Source organism: Notolepis coatsorum (assembly GCF_963971535.1).
Source record: "Notolepis coatsorum genome assembly, chromosome: 5".
NCBI lineage: Eukaryota > Metazoa > Chordata > Actinopteri > Aulopiformes > Paralepididae > Notolepis > Notolepis coatsorum.
In genome coordinates this window covers 81,250,554-81,271,582 of record NC_140169.1, presented here as the reverse complement: position 1 = coordinate 81,271,582, position 21,029 = coordinate 81,250,554, and the positions used below count along the sequence as shown (strand labels likewise).

The window sequence follows — 21,029 nt, the reverse complement described above, 5'->3', positions numbered from 1 at the left end:
GCGTCACCAGAATTCCTAGAACTTGGTTATATACATAACCTTACGTTTCTCTCATCAGACCGATGCAATCAATACAAAAGGTCATCACTATCACCAGCTGATACAGTATATGTACGCAGATATCTGCCTAGTTTTGCTCACTGAATCGATACCCATATCGTCACAGATCGTCCTCTAAAAAGAAGTACATTTTCCAAACCTTCTATGTTACAGAATAGAAACATCACAGACATTTGTGTCGGCTAGTGCCTTCTTCAGTCTGCAGGCTCAATTGTTTCTCCTGCATGTATAAAGAAAAATCTGCATAATGAGAACATAGGTTTGGAAAATCTACTTATTTTTTAGTACAAACCATATTTTTTCTACTGGATATCTATAGTTGATTGATTGATTGATTGATTGATTGATTGATTGATTGAAAACTGTATTAACAGATTGCAGAATTGGGTACAATACAGTACGGCACAATGGTTTAATATCATGGTTTTATTTGTTTATGCACCAAACTAAGCAAGTGTAAACGCAGTGATTCCTCCTACATTTATTTCGTAGGTGACCAACGTTGCACAGTTCTATAAATATTATTCTGTAACTGGTCCAGGATCAGTAACTATATGGTTGAATCATAAGAAGAGGACGGGACAACAGCCCCGGCGGTCTCCACCTAGAAGAAGTGCACATGGGAGACAAAGAAACGTATTTTTAAAATGTGATTTCTGTCCCCCAATGGTGAAGGGCACGCCATTTTGGAACGTTTCCATGACTACATCGACTCAACCCTTATCTTAACCCTTTCACTACCACACTACCAAAGGGTTAACCCTTTCACTGAGACAATACAGAAGGTTAACCCTTTCACTGCCACACAACAAAGGGTTAACCCTTTCACTATCAGACTACAGAAGGTTAACCCTTTCACTGTAGTATGTCGTGTGGTAGTGAACGGGTTAACCTTATGTAGTGTGGTAGTGAAAGGGTTCAAATTCGAGTTCTCCCTTTTCTTTTTGTCTGTTATCGAGTCAGCCTTTTGTTTGAAGTGTGTGGATCTCTCTCTGCCGGTCATACTCCATCTCCCCGACACGGAATAACGGCTCCTCCGTCCTCATCCACTCCTCCATGCAGAACTCTGGGAAGAAGAAGTGGATCTCCCGGCGCGCCGATTCCACAGAGTCTGAGACGGAAGAATTATTATTATTATTTTGTATACAAAAAACTGAAAACATACATCAACAAACACACAATTTTAACCAGTATTTTTGACGAATAAAGTCACATATTTTAGCTACCTAGTTTAGCAGTATTTTGTGTCTTCCTTTGTCTCTTTCAGGTTCAAAATGATACGTTAACATTTTAAGTAAAGGGGAACTATTTTACTATTTCTTTCACTATTTGGGCACTTTTACACAATTCCTGTGAGTCTATGGAACACCTCTGTACGTTTTTTTTCAAAAAAAAAATCATTGTTTTGTATTTCTAATCAAGTACTCAAAAACAGCATTTTTCTACCTCAAGATCTTAAGCCGTTTTGAGGCTGGGCTCCAACCACTGTGTGGCCTGGTGCCAACTGCCACACCAACTGCCACATTATTATGCAGCTGAGAAATCTCACAGATATGCACATTTTCAGATGACTCAGTTCAGTGTTCAGTTCAGAATATTGTGAGAGGAAAATTGGAAGAATGCGCCAATATGAGAATTAGAGACATACCGGTAGATCCTATTAATATAAGTCCACATAGCTAGGAAACAATAGACCACCGCAACACTTCCGGGATTCTGAAATCGGGGAGGAGATTGCGGGGGGGTCAAATGAATGAATGTGGATGAGAGCCTTGACATTAAGTGATTGCAGATACGGCTGTGGGGGTGCTAGAGACATGATCCAATAGACTTGTATGCGCCTGAGTCTCCTGAACACGGCGCGAGACATTCCTAATCGATCAGAACTAAATTGGCAGCGAAAAAGACAATTTTTAAGCATCGATTTCCCCATGCACATGCGCAGATTGGCCACGGAGTGTGACGCAACGCACATCCACCTGGAATGTTCCATTAGAGGGGCATTAGAGGGGGTGTTGTGTTGTGAGAATGATAAGATAGAATTAAATATACAGTAAAAGGAATACAGTACAAATATACAGAAGTCTACAGTAAGTGTAATATTGCACAGTGTTGTGCATTTATAATCAGTAGCTTAGGCTACATAGTAGGCTAATAACAGCCTATTCTAGTCTAGCAGGTGCTGGTATAGACGTATAATATATGACATATATGACATTTTTTGCCTAGATATACGGTATATCTAGGCAAAAAATGTCATAGATGACTGAAAATCAACATTACTAGTCTATACCAGCACCTGCTAGACTAGAATAGGCTGTCATTAGCCTACTATGTAGCCTAAGCTACTGATTATAAATGCACAACACTGTGCAATATTACACTTACTGTAGACTTCTGTATATTTGTACTGTATTCCTTTATATGAGATATGTAAGAATCCAGACCTTTCGGCACATTTTTTCCGGTTGAATCCATCGTGATGCTATCAGTTTTTTAGCCACTGTAATACCAGATAAAACCAATCTCTTTAGCTGTATAGGTACTGCATACTCAAAAACATCATTCAGCAGTAATACAGAGGGGTGTACAGGTATATTCAGAATTAAGAGATTTGATAATTGCTGGGTCACTTCTTTCCAGAATATCTTAACTGGTGGGCAGTCCCAGTACATGTGCATAAATGTCCCCTCGTCCCCATTTGTACATAAGGAGCATTTGGAGTCTTGTTTAAGACCCATTCTGTTCAGTCTTATAGGAGTCAAGTATGTCCTATGAATATAGTTAAGATTGATTTGTTGATGGTCCCTTGATGCAAGTCGAACATTTGCCCAGGCTTCTTGCCAATCAAAATCTTTTTCCAGGTCTGGTATATCCCTCCTCCAAATAGAGTCTAGGTGGAGGGTTTCATACGAGGCCGTTAGTAATTGATGATAAAAATCTGATACAAAACCTCTCGATGTCTCTCTTTCATAGAAAAATGTGTGGTATCTGTGGTGTGCAATTGGTATCCTTAATGGAACACCGTGAGCCTTCAAACATAACAATAATTGTGCGTAAAAATAATATGTGGAACCGGTGAGATAAAAAAAAAATCTATTTCATCATAACTACAAATACCCTGTTTGTTGAAAACATCTCCTAATGTATGTATGCCTTGCTTTTCCCATCTAGGGAATCTTATAGGTCGTTTTCCAATCAGGAGTGCATTGTTATTGAATAAGGGAGTATGATTATGCCATTTATGTGGGTTAGAATATTTTTTTTGTGTTTCACGCCATATCCGGATCGCATGAGTAATTATGGGGCCAAATTTCAGTTTGCATTGCTTAATTGATACTTTGGTGTATACTATGTCCTGCAGTCTCTGTGGTGCTACTATATTTACTTCTAAATTTCTCCAGGATACTGATGCTTGGGGTTCAAACCAGGTTGTCAGTGGTCTTAAAGTGTACGCCTTAAAATAGTGGAACAAATTTGGAAATGCCATACCTCCGTCGGCTTTGTTTCTCTGTGCGGTGGATCTTTTTATACGTGGTGGTTTGTTATTCCAAATAAATGTATATGCGGAAGAGTGTAATTTTTTCCAGTAACCATCTGGAGGGGGTAACGGAAGCATTGAGCTGATGAAGTTGATTCTAGGTAAGACATCCATCTTAACTATTGAAACCTGTGCCTGTACTGAGTTTTTAAGTGTTGACCACCTGTCAAAGTCGTATTTTATTTTATTTTGGATTTCTATGTAATTGTGTTTCACCGTTTGGCTTATGGTAGGGAATACTTCAACTCCCAAACATCTAAAGTGTTTAACCATTGGTATTTCTTCTGGAAGACTTGTATTTTTTGCAGGGGCGTTCAGTGGAAGGAAAGCCGACTTTGGCCAGTTTATCTTAAATCCTGATAGGTCGCCAAAGTCATTAATCAACTTGAGAAGATGAGGCATTGCGGTGTTAGGGTTTTGCATGAACAGTATTACGTCGTCCGCATATAGACTAATTTTGTGTTGTGTGCCCTTGATTACGATTGGTTCTATGAGTTGGGATTGTCTTATATATTGTGCTAAAGGTTCTAGTGATAAATCGAATAGTCCGGGACTAAGAGGGAAACCCTGTCTAGAAGAGCGTGATACCGGAAATATTCCAGAGGTGATTATACCTGTTGTAATCATGGCCGATGGGTCTTTGTATAATACTTTAATCATATCAATGAATCCTTTTCCTAACCCCATCCTTTCTAATACTGCCCATAGATACGACCAATACCATCAAAAGCTTTCATTGCATCCAGGGACAGCATCGCCTTAGGTGTGGTGTCGTCCTTGCTGGCATCTAGTACGTATAGTAATCGTCTTATGTTGTCAGTGATCAAACGGTTTCTTATGAAGCCAGTTTGATCCGGATGAACTAAAGACGTCATATGCTTTTGAAGTCTGATGGCTAATACCTTAGAGAACAGTTTGATATCGGTTCCGAGGAGGCTTAAGGGTCTATAACTACCGCACTCGGTGGGGTCTTTGTCTTTTTTAAGGAGGACTGTTATGAGTGCAATATTGTCGTTCTTATGAAAGTTCCCCTCCTTGACTGAGTATAAAATCATATTAAGTAATAGGGGTCCAATTATGTCCCAGCATGAGAGGTACATTTCTGGTGGGATACCGTCTCTTCCAGGAGCCCTACCACTTTGCATTTCGGATATGGCCTTCCTGAGTTCCTTTAGTGTGATTGGTGTTTCTAACTGTTTAGCATCATCCTCTGAAAGTTTGGAGAGGTTAATTTGATTAAGATATGTGTCCATTTTGTTTTGATCGAAGGTCGTTTCTGATTTATACAAGTTGGAGTAGAATTCTTTGAATGACGCGTTTATTTATTTGGTGTCTGTTACAAGTCCTTGTTGTGCTTTAATGGAAGTTATATCTGCAAATGTTGCGTTAACTCTTAATCGCGTAGCTAGTAGGTGACTTGGTTTGGAACCTTGAGAGTAATGCTGTCGTCTTGTGCTACGTATTTGTACTTCAGATTGTTGTTTGTAAATGGCGTTACTCTCTATTTTTTGTAAATTAACTTGAGATTCCAGTCGAACCGAGTCGTTATATTGTAAAGAAGTAAATAATGTAGAGTAAAGCGTTTCTAGTTCTGCCAGTTTTGAGCATCGATTCTTGCGTATTTTGGATGAAAAGCTATCAGTGAAATCCTTGATCATTCCCTTTACCGACATCCATAATATTCTCGGGTCCGGCACCGAGTTCACATTCTCTGGTAGGAATACTGAAAGAGCTTCTTTGAGTTGTGTAATGAATTCCTTGTTATTCAGCAGTGTCGTGTTAAAGCGCCATCTTGGGGCTCGGGATGATAGTACACCAAATGATCCTTTTAGGAGTAAATAACAGTGATCTGATAATGCATTGGGTACCATCTCCACTTCATAGTTATCAAATAGTCTCGGTGTTGCGAAAACATAATCTATTCTGGAGAGTGTTTTATGTCTTGCTGATCGACAAGAGTACTTCCGGGTCGTGGGGTTGAGTGATCGCCATAGATCATTTACACCTGTATTCTTTGCCCAATCCTTTAACGCATTAGATGACTTTTTGTTCGTTGGAAAAGTTGGGATAAGATTTATCCAACCCAGGGTCCCAAATGGCATTAAAATCCGCACCAATTATAAATGAGTATTCTGGAAGGTCTAACATTTCCCTAGTTAGTGCAGTGTAGAAATTAGTTTCGTATAGATTTGGGGCATATACCGCTACCAACGCTATTTTCCTATTCTTGTGTATAATCTTAGCTATGGTTATCCGACCATCTGCATCAGACCATACTCCCTTCAATTCAATATTCAATTTCCGTTTCACGACTATAGCAACTCCACGGGTTCTCGTTCCAAAGGAAGAGTGACTAATGTTATGGTATGTGTTGTCCGCTAACGTAGCTTCATCTCCCACTAAATGTGCGTTTCGCTTAAGAGAGCCACATCAACCTGTTTGTTTTTCATCAATGTGAGCACGCTTTTGCGTTTATGTTGATTATTCATTCCCCCAGTGTTCCAGATCATTATATTCAAACTAGCCATAATCTATACATATTGATTTGTATTTGTTGGTAATATTTCTGGAGTGCGAATTCACAATGGATCTACATCCCACTGTTGAGGTCCCGTTGAGAGCCGAGCATAAAAACATATATATAAAAAAAATAAACTGATCCCCCCTCCCTTACAGAGTCGTACAAGGTACCTATTTGATACCTCCTTCGCGTACAACTTCTTCCTTTCCTGCACCTCCGGTCTGCCCAGAATGAGCAATTTATCCTAAGCTTTCCTATGTATACCATAGGATCTATACTTTTAATTCTAATTTAATAGAATGTCACCTGTGACCAAGCCTCTCTCCCGTTAATGTAATTATAACAGAATGAAAATTATACCTCAATTGGTATACTCATTTAAACCTATTTTTTTCTTTTTTTTTTAAACCTTCTATTAACATTTATTGGTTAGAACATTTCAGAATAAAGAAATAAAGAATAAGAAATAATGATGTTTAGAATTAGATATCGAAAACCCATATAATCCGGGAATATCTACTTAATTTTTTTTTTAAATACCTTTGCATGTTTACACATCTAAACGACAAGGAGATTTTTAAATACTTGTATGCAGATCGTCCCCCGTCATGCGTGATCATTAATCTGTTATGGTGGTCGTTGTTCTTCACGTCTATTTCATGACCAAGTCTCATATCGTTGTTGTTTCACGGGGCCATCATTGAAAAAGGTATTGTATTCCACTGCTCGTGACTTGCAGATTGATGTTTTAATGTTCCAGTACATTCCTCGTGCCTTAGAACAATAACAATCCAGTGTATTCCAGAATATTCCATTATGACTCATAGCCTCATAGCTGTCAACATAGGCAGGAGACAAAACGTGTACATTTTAGCCCTGCCCCTTCCCCCGGCCCCGCCCCCTCGTTCCCGCCCCCTCCCACTCGGCCCCACCCCCTCCCAATGGAGCTGCCTCGTCGCTTGCCATCTGCTGGTCAAAACCTGTATGTACCCAGCCATACAGGAAATGCACTGTATTATTTTACAGATTACTTTTGTGTTCCTACTTGAAGTGTAAATGCTATAAAAATACAGTAAATTACATTTTATCAAAATATTAACCATTAAATAAAGGTTGTAATCTGTAAATGTATTTGATTTGACTGTAATTGAAAATGGGGGAAGAAGTCCTTCTCTGGTCTGCATCCCCTTTGTGTATTTTGCCATACTGTATTGTGCCCATTCTGCAATCTGTTAAAATTAGCAATCAATCAATGTATTACCATAGTGTCTTTATACCTTCATCACTGTAGGCTACATATTAATACTACAACTCGTTAAAGCTATAAAAAATACCTATGGTCATTAATTTAGCAGTGGGCATATCATTTTTGGAACAGTGTGTGTGTCTGTACAGTTTCTACGTCCAAATGCATATACACTCTTTTTCTGGACACTTTTGTATCACAAACAATACTGTATTTGCAAATCTGATATGTCATAAATGTATAGATGTAGCAGTACTGTCTATCTGTATGTCATGTATGTCATATATGTTATGATGAATTGAAAATGGGGGACCCTGATGTAAACAAGACGAAAGTCTTTCTGGTCTGCATCCCCTTAATTGTATGTATTGAGCTGTACTGTACTGTACCCATTCTGCAATCTGTTAATAAACTTTTCAATCAATCAATTCAATCAATCTACAGAGAAAAGTGAGATAGAAAAAAAGCCAATGCGATTTTGAGTTTTTCCTCAATATCTCTGCAATGCCTGCGAGTTACCAGTAACTGTATTTGTCATACCATGACAATACACGACAACTTTTAAAACGGATCAATTTATATTTATAAATCGCATTCAGGAAATTGGGCCAGTGAAGGCATGCTCTCCGTGGAGGAATGGGAGGAGGGGACGCGTGAACCTTAGGCCCTGTCCACACGAGCGTTTGGATTTAATATGACCGAAGTTTGAAAAAATAAAACTCCGTCCACACGGTGAACACAGGTGTATAACCGTGTATACCTGCGTACTCACGGCAGAGCTGGGATACCTGCAACCGATACATTTAGTAGAATGTAATACAATGCCAAAGCAGTAGGCGGCGATGTTGTTCAGACATGAAGGCCATCTCAACCAATCAGAAGGGCTTAGCGTTACCGGAACTGAACTGCCGTATACAAAACATCCCTCCTGCTCACAGCCAAAACAAACATTCTACAGCTATCAACGAACATGGCAGCAGCACAAAAATCTTTCCTGTGGACCGACAGTGAGGTCGAACTACTCCTGAGTATCACGAACGAGTACAAGGTGAATAAAATAACAGAATCTGTCGACTGGGAGTCCGTACAAAGCAAGTATGCAGACATTTTAGCGTTATTCCTCGAGCAGTATCGCTGTGAAACGGACTCCGACTTTCCACACAAGAAGGAGGACATCACCAAGGCAGTACTAATTAACAAGCTCAAACAAATAAAGTTGAAATATCGAGGAGCAGTTGACAAAGGTACCAGGAGTGGCTTTGGAAGAGTGGTCTTCTTGTATTTTGAACTTTGTGAGCAAGTGTGGGGTGGGTCGCCTGCGACCACTGCTCTTCCATCGGGAATCGAAACTGCTGATTTCATTGTACCAGAAGATAGTACTACAGAGGCTTCTGAACAGGAGATTGAAGAAGCATCAGATTCGCCAGAACCAGGGCTCAACCAAGTTGTGGTGAGACAAAGAAGGGATCTATTACAGGTAGCTATTACTATATGCTTGCTCCAATGTACAGTTTCTTCCCCCTCAAATGTATACTCTCTTTGTAAACTCTTTTGTTTTTTGTACTCAAACAGTACTGTATATCTGTAGATCTGGTATGTCATAAATGTCTAGATGTAACAGTACTGTCTATCCGTATGTCATATATGTTATGATGAATTGAAATGGGGGACCCTGATGTAAACAAGACTAAATGAAATTACCAAATGCCAATGACCTGATTTATGTGGTTTACAATTAGCCTAATTTCTTTCTATCTTTTTATCCCCAAAGGCAAGACTCCAAGGACACAGACAGGATCGCCTGAAAAGAAAGCTTTCTGCTGACGCACAGGTAATCATCATTGGTGATAAAGCAGAAATGTTCTGTGTAACAGATGTGAAATGTGCACGGTGGTCTTAACTTAAATTTAAATACAATTCTGATTCGACAGCTCCAGCTTGCGATCGAGGAAGACGTCAAGGCCAAGAAAAGGATCATTGACCTGCTCGAGGCGTCTGAGTTGCAGCAAAACGAAAATATGAGGAGTATGGCAAATACCCTAGATACAAATATGAAGAGTATGGCAACAAGTATAGCGACACTGACCAGGTCGTTTGTACATGAGTAAAAATAGGTGCCTTAATATTAGACAGCAGTAATGCCTACATTCTAAACGTAGATTGTACTATAATGAGCAGTCAAGTTCAATGGCCACTTTTCAAGTAGGCAGTGTGATTCTGGCAGACACAAGATTTGAATATTCAGGTATGGGTACATAGTGGATGCATGTATCCTTTAGTATGATAATTTGTGTAATGTAAATTGGATGTGGGTGCTTGTTGTAGTGGGGGCAGGCACGTGGGTGTGGCCGTGGGCATGCATTGTTTTGTGGTGTAGATGTCTGCAAAGCCAGACAGTATTGTGTGGCAATATACATATTGCATTTCTTTACTCGTTTGTACATGAGTAAAAATAGGTGCCTTAATATTAGACAGCAGTAATACCTACATTCTAAAATTTCAATTCAATATGATTAGGTGACTAGGTTCAAGATTCAAGATATTTATTTGTCATGTTACACAATACAACTTTTGTAGACCTTGGAAGGTCAGCACAACTGTCTTGCGGCTCCCCTTTTGCAAGGAGAACAGGAGAACTTGCAGCCTCTTTCACGGATCCATGAATTCAGTAAGGACCCTCCTGACCCTCTTTCCTTCTGCTGAGACGCAGTCTGCTCTGAAGTTGCGGTCAGCGGCAGGCTGGTTGTCCCGGTCTTGCTGTGCTGCCTCTCTGACTATGTGCTCGTCCAACGTCTCACGTTGGGCCTCACAGTAGTTATGGAGGACAAAGCAGGCATAAATAACGAAAGGGAGATCATCTAAATTGATGTCCATCGGTCTTCTCAGTGCACCAAAGCGTGCTTTCAATCTTCCAAAAGCACATTCGATCACCTGTAAGTAAAAAGGCAGTCAGATGTTTGTCACTTGCATAGTTGCAGCTAGTATAACATTATTGGCCATCTCTAGAGCTAAATGCAAAATACAATAATATATAATACAATAGGCATTGAAAAAATAAGATGACAAGATATGCATGGTAAAAAAAAATACATGCAATAAAACATAATATAACTGTTAAGGCACCTATTTTTACTCAAATGTACAGTTTAAAAAATTTGCAGAGGGATGGGGGGAGAAAGAAGGGAAGCACCTGTTTCGTTACACATGTTACTCACTATCTTTGCTTCCTGTCCTATACTATTGGATTAATAAGTTGATTAATCAAGCACACCTAATGGGCACACACAGCACACACCAGATTTATCAATTAATCCAATGGTATTGTACACAAAGCTGTCATACAATATAAAGTGAAAGGTTGTCTCACCTGTTCACGTAATCCATGGAGTTGTTAAGCGGCTGTCGTATGTCAATGTGTGTACAATCGACCGCACCGATGCATTGTGGCATGACATGGGCTCTTTCGAAGGCTGTGGTCAGTTCTTGGACTTCGGAAACCGTGCGAGGCAAACGAATATATTGGGGGCCCACGTGTATTGTTATTGCCCGAGATACCTGCCGGATTATTTTTGAGACCACCTGTCTCGACAAGCCAAATGCATTAGCTGTCTTTCGCAGTCTTCCCTCATCTGCTAGATAGTAGAGAGTGCAGGCTACTTTCTTTACCACACCGACCGGCGAACGCATGACTGTTGTTTGTCCTTGAATGTGCGGGCGAAGCATTTCACTCAGCGACAGTAGTGCTGGTCGGGACATCCTAAAGTTCTCTCGCCATTCTTCTTCCAACACTACCTCATTCTCGAAATTATCCCACCAGCTAGAGGTCCGACCTGGTCTCGTCCAGAACCTCCGCTGGCGAGCGCATCGCCGCTGTCTTCGTGTAGTTGTATTTGCAAACAAGAGGAGCACTATCCTTCTTCGACTCTCGACCATGCGCCTCTGTTCGCGCAACGCGGTCATCAACAGAGCATAACATCCATGAACAGCCGACACCACCACTTCCATTTCAGTAGCTGTCTTTTTCAAAACGGTGTTCCCTCAGATGTAGCTGGCTCTGCTCCTCTCTAACTTGCTATTGTTTGCGACAGTCTGCCGTAAACATGGACAATAATTGCGTCAGCCGTAAACACTGGGAATAACCTCGGATAACCTCGGTTGCTATGCCCACACGCAACTGCAAAACCGCACAACTCCACCCTGGCCACCGGTTTTAAAGACCGCGGTTGCAGCGTAGCAAATCCCCGGTTGTGTGTGGCCGAACAGTGCAACTGCGCACATACAATCACGGTTACATTAAACCCAGCGTTCGTGTGGACGGGGCCTTAGGAGACGACAGGGGAGGCGCAGAGCAAACGGCTGTTCACCAACACATTTACACATTCCTGCATCACATACAGTAACTTTGTATTGTTTTATCCACAGAAGATTTGCAAACCCTTTGTTCCAGAGACAAAAGCCACAGAGTGGGCAATCAAGAGACACTGGCTAAGTTGATTTGACACCCTCGGTGCATCAGTCTCTCCCCTGAGCTCTGAGCAAATCCGCTCGCTGTTCTTATTCTTCTTCGGGTCGCAACCGTCTCCCGGTCTGACTTCCTGTGATAACGTTCTAATCTAAACTGCTGCCACCTGTCGTCACGGAGGGGAATTGCAGCCATTTTGTAAAAATGAATAAGTACAAAATACGTGCCAATACGTGAACCGTGAACAGGGCGTGAAGAAGGTTGAAAAAACAGGAGAATCCCTGGAAAAACGGTAGGGTTGACAGCTATGCATAGCCTTCAAGTAAGAAAAATAGAATAGAAAATTCTAGAATGTTCCAAAATGGTCGGTATCAAATCATGATCTGCATATTACCATGAATCTATATATATATATGGTGTTTAGCGTTTTATATCAAATTACTTATTTCTCAATGTTGTCAAAAGCTTGTATGTTGCCGTTTTTGATGTCCATGCAATTGTAGAGTTATCCATGAAAGATGAATCTTGTCATCCACTTTTTATATTCTTCACCTAATCTTCTGCCGCCTCAAGCGAACGTAGCACGAATCTCTTTCCTTCTCCCTCAACTATGGAAAGAATAGCTGGATACCGTAAGACGGGGTGGAGACCTTTCTCATATAGCCGGTGTACTACACCCTTGTAGTGGGCCTGCAGAGTTATGGCTTCCTTGCACATGTCTTCATAAAACCACACTTTTTTCCCTTTGTACATCAGTTTTCCCCATTTCTTGCGTGATTCCCTGATAATCGTGTCTCGTTGCAGTTTCCCGTAGACTAGCAATTATCACTCTTTCCTTGTTGTTGTTGTTGTTGTAGTTTTCAGTTCCAATTCTGTAGCGTTTGTCCACTATCGGTTCTGTAGATAGGATTTCAGAACCTAGGATTTCGACTAGGACTGCAGCAAACTTGTCATCTGTGCAGTTGACTGATTCATCCAAACCCACTATACGGAGGTTAAATCTGCGGGCGTGCCGTTCTATTTCTAGCAGATGGATCAAGTTTTCCTCCTTGTTGTCATGGATCATCTGCCGGAGCTGTTTGTTTTCCAGTTGCATTTCCTTCGATACTTCGGCGATAGTTTCAAATAGTTCCTTATTCTTCTCATCTTGTTTCCGTGAGTATTCGATCCCAGTATTTGCAACCGCCGTTATGCGATCGGATTGTGCTACAACCTGTGTCTTGATTTCTTCAAGTTTAGCCTCTATGGCTATCTTAAATGCGGTAGCATTAGTCTCGGCTCTTTCCACAGCTTTAGCAATATCATTAACCTTGTCGGTTAAGATCTTCATCATAGCCGTCATCAGCGTTTTGAAGTCGGGTGACATACTCTCCATGACTGTCTCGGCTGAGGTCGTCGGAATATTGGAATCCATGCGATTGTCTGGCTTTTTGTTCTCAGTAGCGTCTGCTTTTCCTTTCACTGTGGAATGTGTCACCGCGCCGTCTACCGTTGGAGAATCTGCTTCACGCCTTTTGAGTTATCTTTCAATTCCTGGGTTAATCCCGAGGGGGTGCAGGTTCTCTCAAACTCGTGTTCGCCGGACTTGGAACATCTTTCTATCCTATGTCGTCCGTTTCACCTCCCGAGGGAGTTCACCGCGGTCGTCATGACTGCCGTGTATATCCCCCCACACGCGAATACGGGCAAAGCGCTGGGCGAACTACACGATCATCTCAACAGACACCAGATCAAACACCCAGACGCAGCGATGGTAGTGGCCGGCGATTTCAACCAGGCCAACCTGAAGAAAGTGATGCCGTCCTTTTTTCAGCACATCGCTTGCTCCACCAGAGGGAAAAACACACTCGACCACTGTTATTCCCCGTTCAAAGCCGGTTACAAGGCAGTAGCCGCTCCGCCATTAACGGGGTCCACAAGCTCGAGCGATCATGACTCCATCTTGCTATTTCCGGCATATCAACAGAGATCACGTGACGCCGTCGTGTCACGTGAGACAAAGAAGTGGACCGACGAATCAGAGGCCACGCTCCAGGACGTGCTTGCAGACACGGATTGGGATATGTTCAAAGGAAGCGCCAGTGACGTCAGTGAGCTAGCAGACACAGTGGTGTGCTACATCACAACAATAGCCAATGGTATTGTCCCCAGGAAAACGGTGCGGATTTTCCCAAACCAGAAACCGTGGGTGGATAGCACTATTAGAGCAGCTCTGAACTCTCGTACCACCGCCTACAACCTGGGTAGAGAGTCAGGAAACATGGAGGAGTATAAGGCTTCAGTCTATACTCTACGCAAGGCTGTCAAACTTGCTAAGAGGACATATGCTGATAAACTGGAGACACAAATGGCACAAAACGACACAAGAGGATTATGGCAGGGACTGAAGACAATAACTGACTATAAAGTCAGCGCCCCCTCAATGGGGAGCGACGACGCCTCCCTCACGGACAAGCTCAACATCTTCTACGCTCGGTTTGGTGTAGACAGTGGCGCTGCTGGCTCTCCGGCTAGTGACGTCACTGGCGCGCCGGCTGTTGTGGAGGGGGGGGGGGCAACCGCGAGGGGGGGGGGGACGCTCTCTCGTTGTCGGAACACAGTGTGAGAAGAGCATTTATGCAGGTGAACACCAGGAAGGCTGCTGGCCCAGATGGCATAACAGGACGTATACTCAAGACCTGTGCCAACCAGCTGGCCCCTGTGTTCACCGGCATATTTAATCAATCACTGGCGGAGTCAGTGGTCCCTGCCTGCTTCAAGATGTCTACCATCATCCCTGTGCCGAAGAAACCCTCCCCAGCATGTCCAAATGACTACAGACCGGTGGCACTCACCTCTGTGGTCATGAAATTTTTCGAGAGGCTGGTCAAGGACCACATTTGTGCCTCCCTCCCCAGTGATATGGACCCTATGCAATTTGCATACAGGACAAACAGGTCCACCGACGACGCGGTCTCCCAGGTACTGCACAGCACCCTCTCGCACCTTGACCGTCAGAAGGGGGGCTATGTGAGACTGTTGTTCATTGACTACAGCTCAGCGTTCAACACCATAGTCCCCACCAGACTGGTGGACAAGCTGATCGAGCTAGGTCTGAGCTCCGCCCTGAGCGCCTGGGTACTGGACTTTCTGAGCGAAAGACCCCAGGCGGTCAGGGTGGGGGGTCAGATCTCCAACACCATCACCCTGATCATCGGGTCCGCCCAGGGCTGTGTTCTGAGCCCCCTGCTGTACTCACTCTACACACACGACTGTGTGGCCAAGTTCAGCTCCAACTCCATAGTGAAGTTCGCAGATGACACGGTGGTGGTGGGGCTGATCTCGGCCAACGACGAGAAGGCCTACCGGGAGGAGGTTGAGGTACTGGAACGCTGGTGCCAGGACAACAGCCTGCTCCTGAACATTGGTAAAACCAAGGAGCTGATCGTGGATTATAGGAGAGGACAGCAGGAGACGCACACACCACTGATGATTAACGGGGCTACCGTGGACAGGGTGAGCAGCTTCAAGTACCTGGGGGTCCACATCTCAGAGGACCTGACATGGTCAACACACATAGACACAGTAGTAAAGAAGGCGAAACAGCGTCTCTACCACCTGAGCTCACAGCTCCGGGGTTGTCACCAGCTTGGCTGGCCGTCTGCACTGATACAATTGGCTGTATCAGAGGGTGGGAGAAGCTGGCGGGGTGGGTCCGGGTCGTTGTAAACAGCGACTCCTACAGTTCGGTCGGGGCGCCTGCTAAGCGCGGATTGGACGTGAGGGGGATAGTGTAGTCCTCCCACACGCTACGCCCTCTCAATGAGAATCCGCGCTGCCAGGTGAAAAGAAGCGGTGATTGGCTGGACGTGTGTCGGAGGAAGCACGTGGTAGCCTCCACTCTCCCAGATGATCTGACTGTGGGGGGTAAGTGCGCAGCGACCAGGAAGGGACTGGGAATTGGCATACGACTAACATTGGGATGGGAGAAAATCGGAGGAAAATGGAGGGGGAAAAAGACAAATAAAAAAAAAATAAAAAAAAATAACAGGAACAGTGTATTGCACTACCAAAGCTAACTAGCATGTCCCACATGCTCTGTAAATAACTATGTACAGATACCGAGATGTCACTCCATGTTACCTGCTACCTGTTACTGCACAATGTTGTTTCCTTCTTTGATTCTATTATATGTACCACTGTATTGCACATCGTTGCGGGCAAGACCACCCGCATTTCATTGTATACCTGTATGCCGTGACAATTAAAACTCTTGACTTGACTTGACTTGACTTCTTTGCTGGCATGCTGCGTTTACTGTTGATATAGTTAGTTGAAGGTCTTAGTTAATATATACGTCGAGGTTTAAACACATTAGTGTTGTGGTTTTTAGGCGAAATTAACAAAAATTGGAGCGGAGCTTGTGACAGATACTGTCGTCAAACCGGACAACAACAACAACGGCGACAACACCCAACCGACACTCAACACAACGGCACTGGTACTGGTTGGTTAAGTGTGAAGAGACTGTATAACAAAACTCCACCATTTGGCTGAAAGCATAATGTGACAATGTTTGTCCTTCACTTGTCTTTCAGCGCATATATATATATATATATATATTGGGGAAATTGAGAAATATCAAGAAAGAACAATCAGTTGAAACAAGTACATACTGAAATGGAGTGGTTTGTGATCACGACCGATTCTAAACTTATGAAAGATCAAGAGAGTATCAATTTTTAGGGTGTGCGTTGAAGATCGTTCCATAACGTTTGGGGCACATAAACTAAAAACCCGACGTTCTGAACAGACTCGGGGACGACCTGGAGCATAAAGCCAAAGTCATTTGAGCAGGTTAGACAGAGTCCACGGTTCCTATCCAGCATGGTTGTTTCCCACAGAGGGCTTTTCTAGATCAACAAATAGGAGTGTTTGTTGTGTCTCTCGGCCAAATGCTGCCTCTGCCTTGTGCCACTGGGCCGTGAACCGAAGGTGTTAGCCAGGCTTTTGTTGGAACACATGCTTAAACCGTCACCGAGAGCACAAACTGACAAGATAAAACATCATGGTTGATACTCAAGGTATCGTTATCGTTATGGTTCATGTGAATCTCGACAATTTTTGTATCATCAGCTGTCATAGCTAGTGATTCTGACCAATAGCATGTGGAATTGGGCCATTATTGAGGGAGTTGTGCTTGTTTTTAGGCACTTGATATCTAAATCAGACTTCGTCACACTGTCAGGAGTAATGTAGGAGTAACGTCCTTTTTATACTCAAACTTCAAAGTGGCACGCATTTATTTAGTTCTAGCAATAGGCACATTCTCTATAAAAGTAATATCTTTTGTTTTTATAAATATTATTTCAAATATAGTAAAAATATATATATATAATATCTACCTCTTGCTTTGAAGCTTTGAGTTGCTTTTGGATCCCTATAAAATGCTCCTTGTTCCCCCCCGCCCGAGTACTGCTAACCGATTTCTTAGCTCTTCCTGCAAAACATTAATTCCCTCTCTCATCTACTGACGCCTTTCTCTGGACCAATCTGGACCAATCTCTACGGGAGACTGCAATTCGAAACTGGCCCCTGTAAATGTCCTAACCCAACCCCCTCCAATGTACAGTAAATGACCAAGTATGGTTTTGTCAATATTCCATTGTACAGTTTTGCTTGTACAGTTGTACAGTGTCCCCCACCCACCCACCCACCCCTCCTACCCAACCCCCCCCCACCCCACCCACGCCAATGTACAGTCCCCCCCCCCCCTCAACCCCACCCCCACCTACCCAACCTCCTCCAATGTACAGTTTCTACGTCAAATGTATATACTCTCTTTTCTGGACTCTTTTTGTATCACAAACAGTACTGTATTTGTAAATCTGGTACGTATGTCATAAATGTATAGATGTAGCAGTACTGTCTATCTGTATGTCATGTATGTCATATATGTTATGATGAATTGAAAATGGGGGACCCTGAAGTAAACAAGACGAAAGTCTTTCTCTGGTCTGCATCCCCTTAACAATTGTATGTATTGAGCTGTACTGTACCCATTCTGCAATCTGTTAATAAAGTTTTCAATCAATCAATCAATCTCCACTGCTTTCTCAGCCGTCTCCTCTCCTTCACTAATTTCTAAATGTCTTTCTGCCTTCTGGACTTCTAACTGACTGCAACTCACTTTCGACACGGACGAGAAACATGTCTATATCACGTCACGTCTATGGATACTGTTATTGGTGTTCCAGCAGAAGGAACAGCTGTGTATACTTCTCAGGGACCTGCACTGGCTCCCCATCGCTGCACGAATCCGCTTCAAGGCCCTCGACCTGGCATACCGTGCGGCAAAGGGAACCGCTCCCGCCTACCTCCGGTCAATGGTCTCTAACTACACACCCTCAAGACCCCTACGCTCTGCATCTTCTGGCCGCCTCAGACCTACTCCTATCCGAGCTCCGGGAGGGTCATCAGAGAAGCCGTCGCCTATTCTCAGTCCTTGCCCCACAATGGTGGAATGAACTGCCCACCCCAGTTAGGACAGCCGAAACCCGTCCAATCTTTCACCGTCGACTAAAGACGCACTTCTTCAACCATTATCTGAAAAAATATATATAAATAAATAAATCTAGCCCTAACTAACCTTACTGTCATGCACTTGTCCTAATAAACTAACCTACACTGTAGCACTCAACACTTTGATGAACATTGTTACTCAGCTGATAGAGTTGTGCCCTTCTTGATGACCTGTCGTACAGAACTTGTAAGTCGCTTTGGATAAAAGCGTCAGCTAAATGACTAAATGTAAATGTATATCACATCAGTCTTATGGATACTGTTATTGGTGTTCCAGCAACATAAGGAACAGCTGTGTATACCTGAGCCATGGGTACTGTTCCTGGTGTCCGTCAGGCCGAACTGGCCCCGTATGGTGGTGGGCGAGGTGTGCCGGGCCCTGAACACCTTGGTGGGCCCCATCAGCTCCCTCCAGTGGCTCACGGCATCTTCTCGGGCCAGGATGTACGCCCGCAGCGGACCGCTGGAGGAGACGGTACAACGGATCATGTCAAGATTTTGAGCAGACCCTGTTTTCTTTGGTCAAAACGTTGTCTTTAGGGGGCTGCCTCCTCTTAATAGACAGATTGGTCGCTTTGGTGTTAGTCGACCGAGACTTAGTTAGTCGATAAGTTGCACGTGTTGCTTTTTTATTCATGCCGTCTCTGGTAGGGATGCACCGATCCGATATTGATATCGGCCCCGATATGACTAAAATAGCTGGATCGGGTAAAGAATATATATATATATATGTTTTTTTTTTTTATATATAATAATATAATAAATACAATTATAAATAACAATTCAGTACATTTATATCTATGTGTTAATTTGTTACATTTTGTTTCACTAAGTTAGGAAAGTAATGTTTTAAGTCAAGCCTGATGTTGCCTTGCACAAAAGAATGATCCCAGTCTCTTCCACACAGTGAGGCATTGATACAGTTTATTAATTGAACAATGGGTATCGGATCGGTACTCGGTATCGGCAGATACCCAAAGCCCAGGTATCGGTATCGGGACTGAAAAAGTCGGATCGGTGCATCCCTAGTCTCTGGTATGGACTAGAGAAGAGGTCCTTCTGGGTGATTGTATGTGGGGAAACACAATTTTACAGAATTGCCTATTAAATCAACGAATTCAGTGGTTCCCAAACTTTTTGTTTATCCGGACCACTAATGTAATTGTTATCAAGAAATTCCGCGGACCACCTCGTATGCAAGATATAGATAATCACTTACCTAATGAGACGGTGATGTTGCTACACAGACGTCAGAGAGAGATAATAATGTTATCACTTACCTAATGAGACGGTGATGTTGCTTCACAGACGTCAGAGAGAGAGATAATAATGTTATCACTTACCTAATGAGATGGTGATGTTGCTTCACAGACGTCAGAGAGAGAGATAATAATGTTATCACTTACCTAATGAGATGGTGATGTTGCTTCAGACGTCAGAGAGAGATAATAATGTTATCACTTACCTAATGAGATGGTGATGTTGCTACACAGACGTCAGAGAGAGATAATAATGTTATCACTTACCTAATGAGACGGTGATGTTGCTTCACAGACGTCAGAGAGAGAGAGATAATAATGTTATCACTTACCTAATGAGACGGTGATGTTGCTACGCAGACGTCAGAGAGAGATAATAATGTTATCACTTACCTAATGAGACGGTGATGTTGCTACACAGACGTCAGAGAGAGATAATAATGTTATCACTTACCTAATGAGACGGTGATGTTGCTACGCAGACGTCAGAGAGAGAGAGATAATAATGTCATCACTTACCTAATGAGACAGTGATGTTGCTACGCAGATGTCAGAGAGAGATAATAATGTTATCACTTACCTAATGAGACGGTGATGCTGCTACACAGACGTCAGAGAGAGATAATAATGTTATCACTTACCTAATGAGACGGTGATGTTGCTACGCAGACGTCAGAGAGAGAGAGATTAATAATGTCATCACTTACCTAATGAGATGGTGATGTTGCTACACAGACGTCAGAGAGAGAGATAATAATGTCATCACTTACCTAATGAGAGAGTGATGTTGCTACACAGACGTCAGAGAGAGATAATAATGTTATCACTTACCTAATGAGACAGTGATGTTGCTTCACAGACGTCAGAGAGAGAGAGATAATAATGTTATCACTTACCTAATGAGAGGGTGATGTTGCTTCACAGACGTCAGAGAGAGAGAGATAATAATGTTATCACTTACCTAATGAGACGGTGATGTTGCTTCACAGACGTCAGAGAGAGAGAGATAATAATGTTATCACTTACCTAATGAGATGGTGATGTTGCTTCACAGACGTCAGAGAGAGAGAGATAATAATGTTATCACTTACCTAATGAGACGGTGATGTTGCTTCACAGACGTCAGAGAGAGAGAGATAATAATGTTATCACTTACCTAATGAGATGGTGATGTTGCTTCACAGACGTCAGAGAGAGAGAGATAATAATGTTATCACTTACCTAATGAGATGGTGATGTTGCTACACAGACATCAGAGGGAGATAATGATGTTATCACTTACCTAATGAGACGGTGTTGTTGCTACACAGACATCAGAGAGAGATAATGATGTTATCACTTACCTAATGAGACGGTGTTGTTGCTACACAGACATCAGA

General features: G+C 42.8%; 1 protein-coding gene across 1 annotated transcript in view; it reads right to left on the bottom strand.

Moving 5' to 3' along the window:
* Positions 1-485: 485 nt before the first annotated feature.
* The window catches only part of nme6 (NME/NM23 nucleoside diphosphate kinase 6), a 40,104-nt gene continuing 19,560 nt past the window's right edge, over positions 486-21,029 (bottom strand). The window contains exons 5-6 of the mRNA XM_084314891.1: positions 18,694-18,854; positions 486-1,171 (exon numbers count right to left, since the gene is read on the bottom strand). Of these exons, the coding sequence (XP_084171017.1) occupies positions 1,020-1,171; positions 18,694-18,854 (313 nt within the window). The 3' untranslated portion in view covers positions 486-1,019. The remainder of the gene's footprint in view (positions 1,172-18,693; positions 18,855-21,029) is intronic.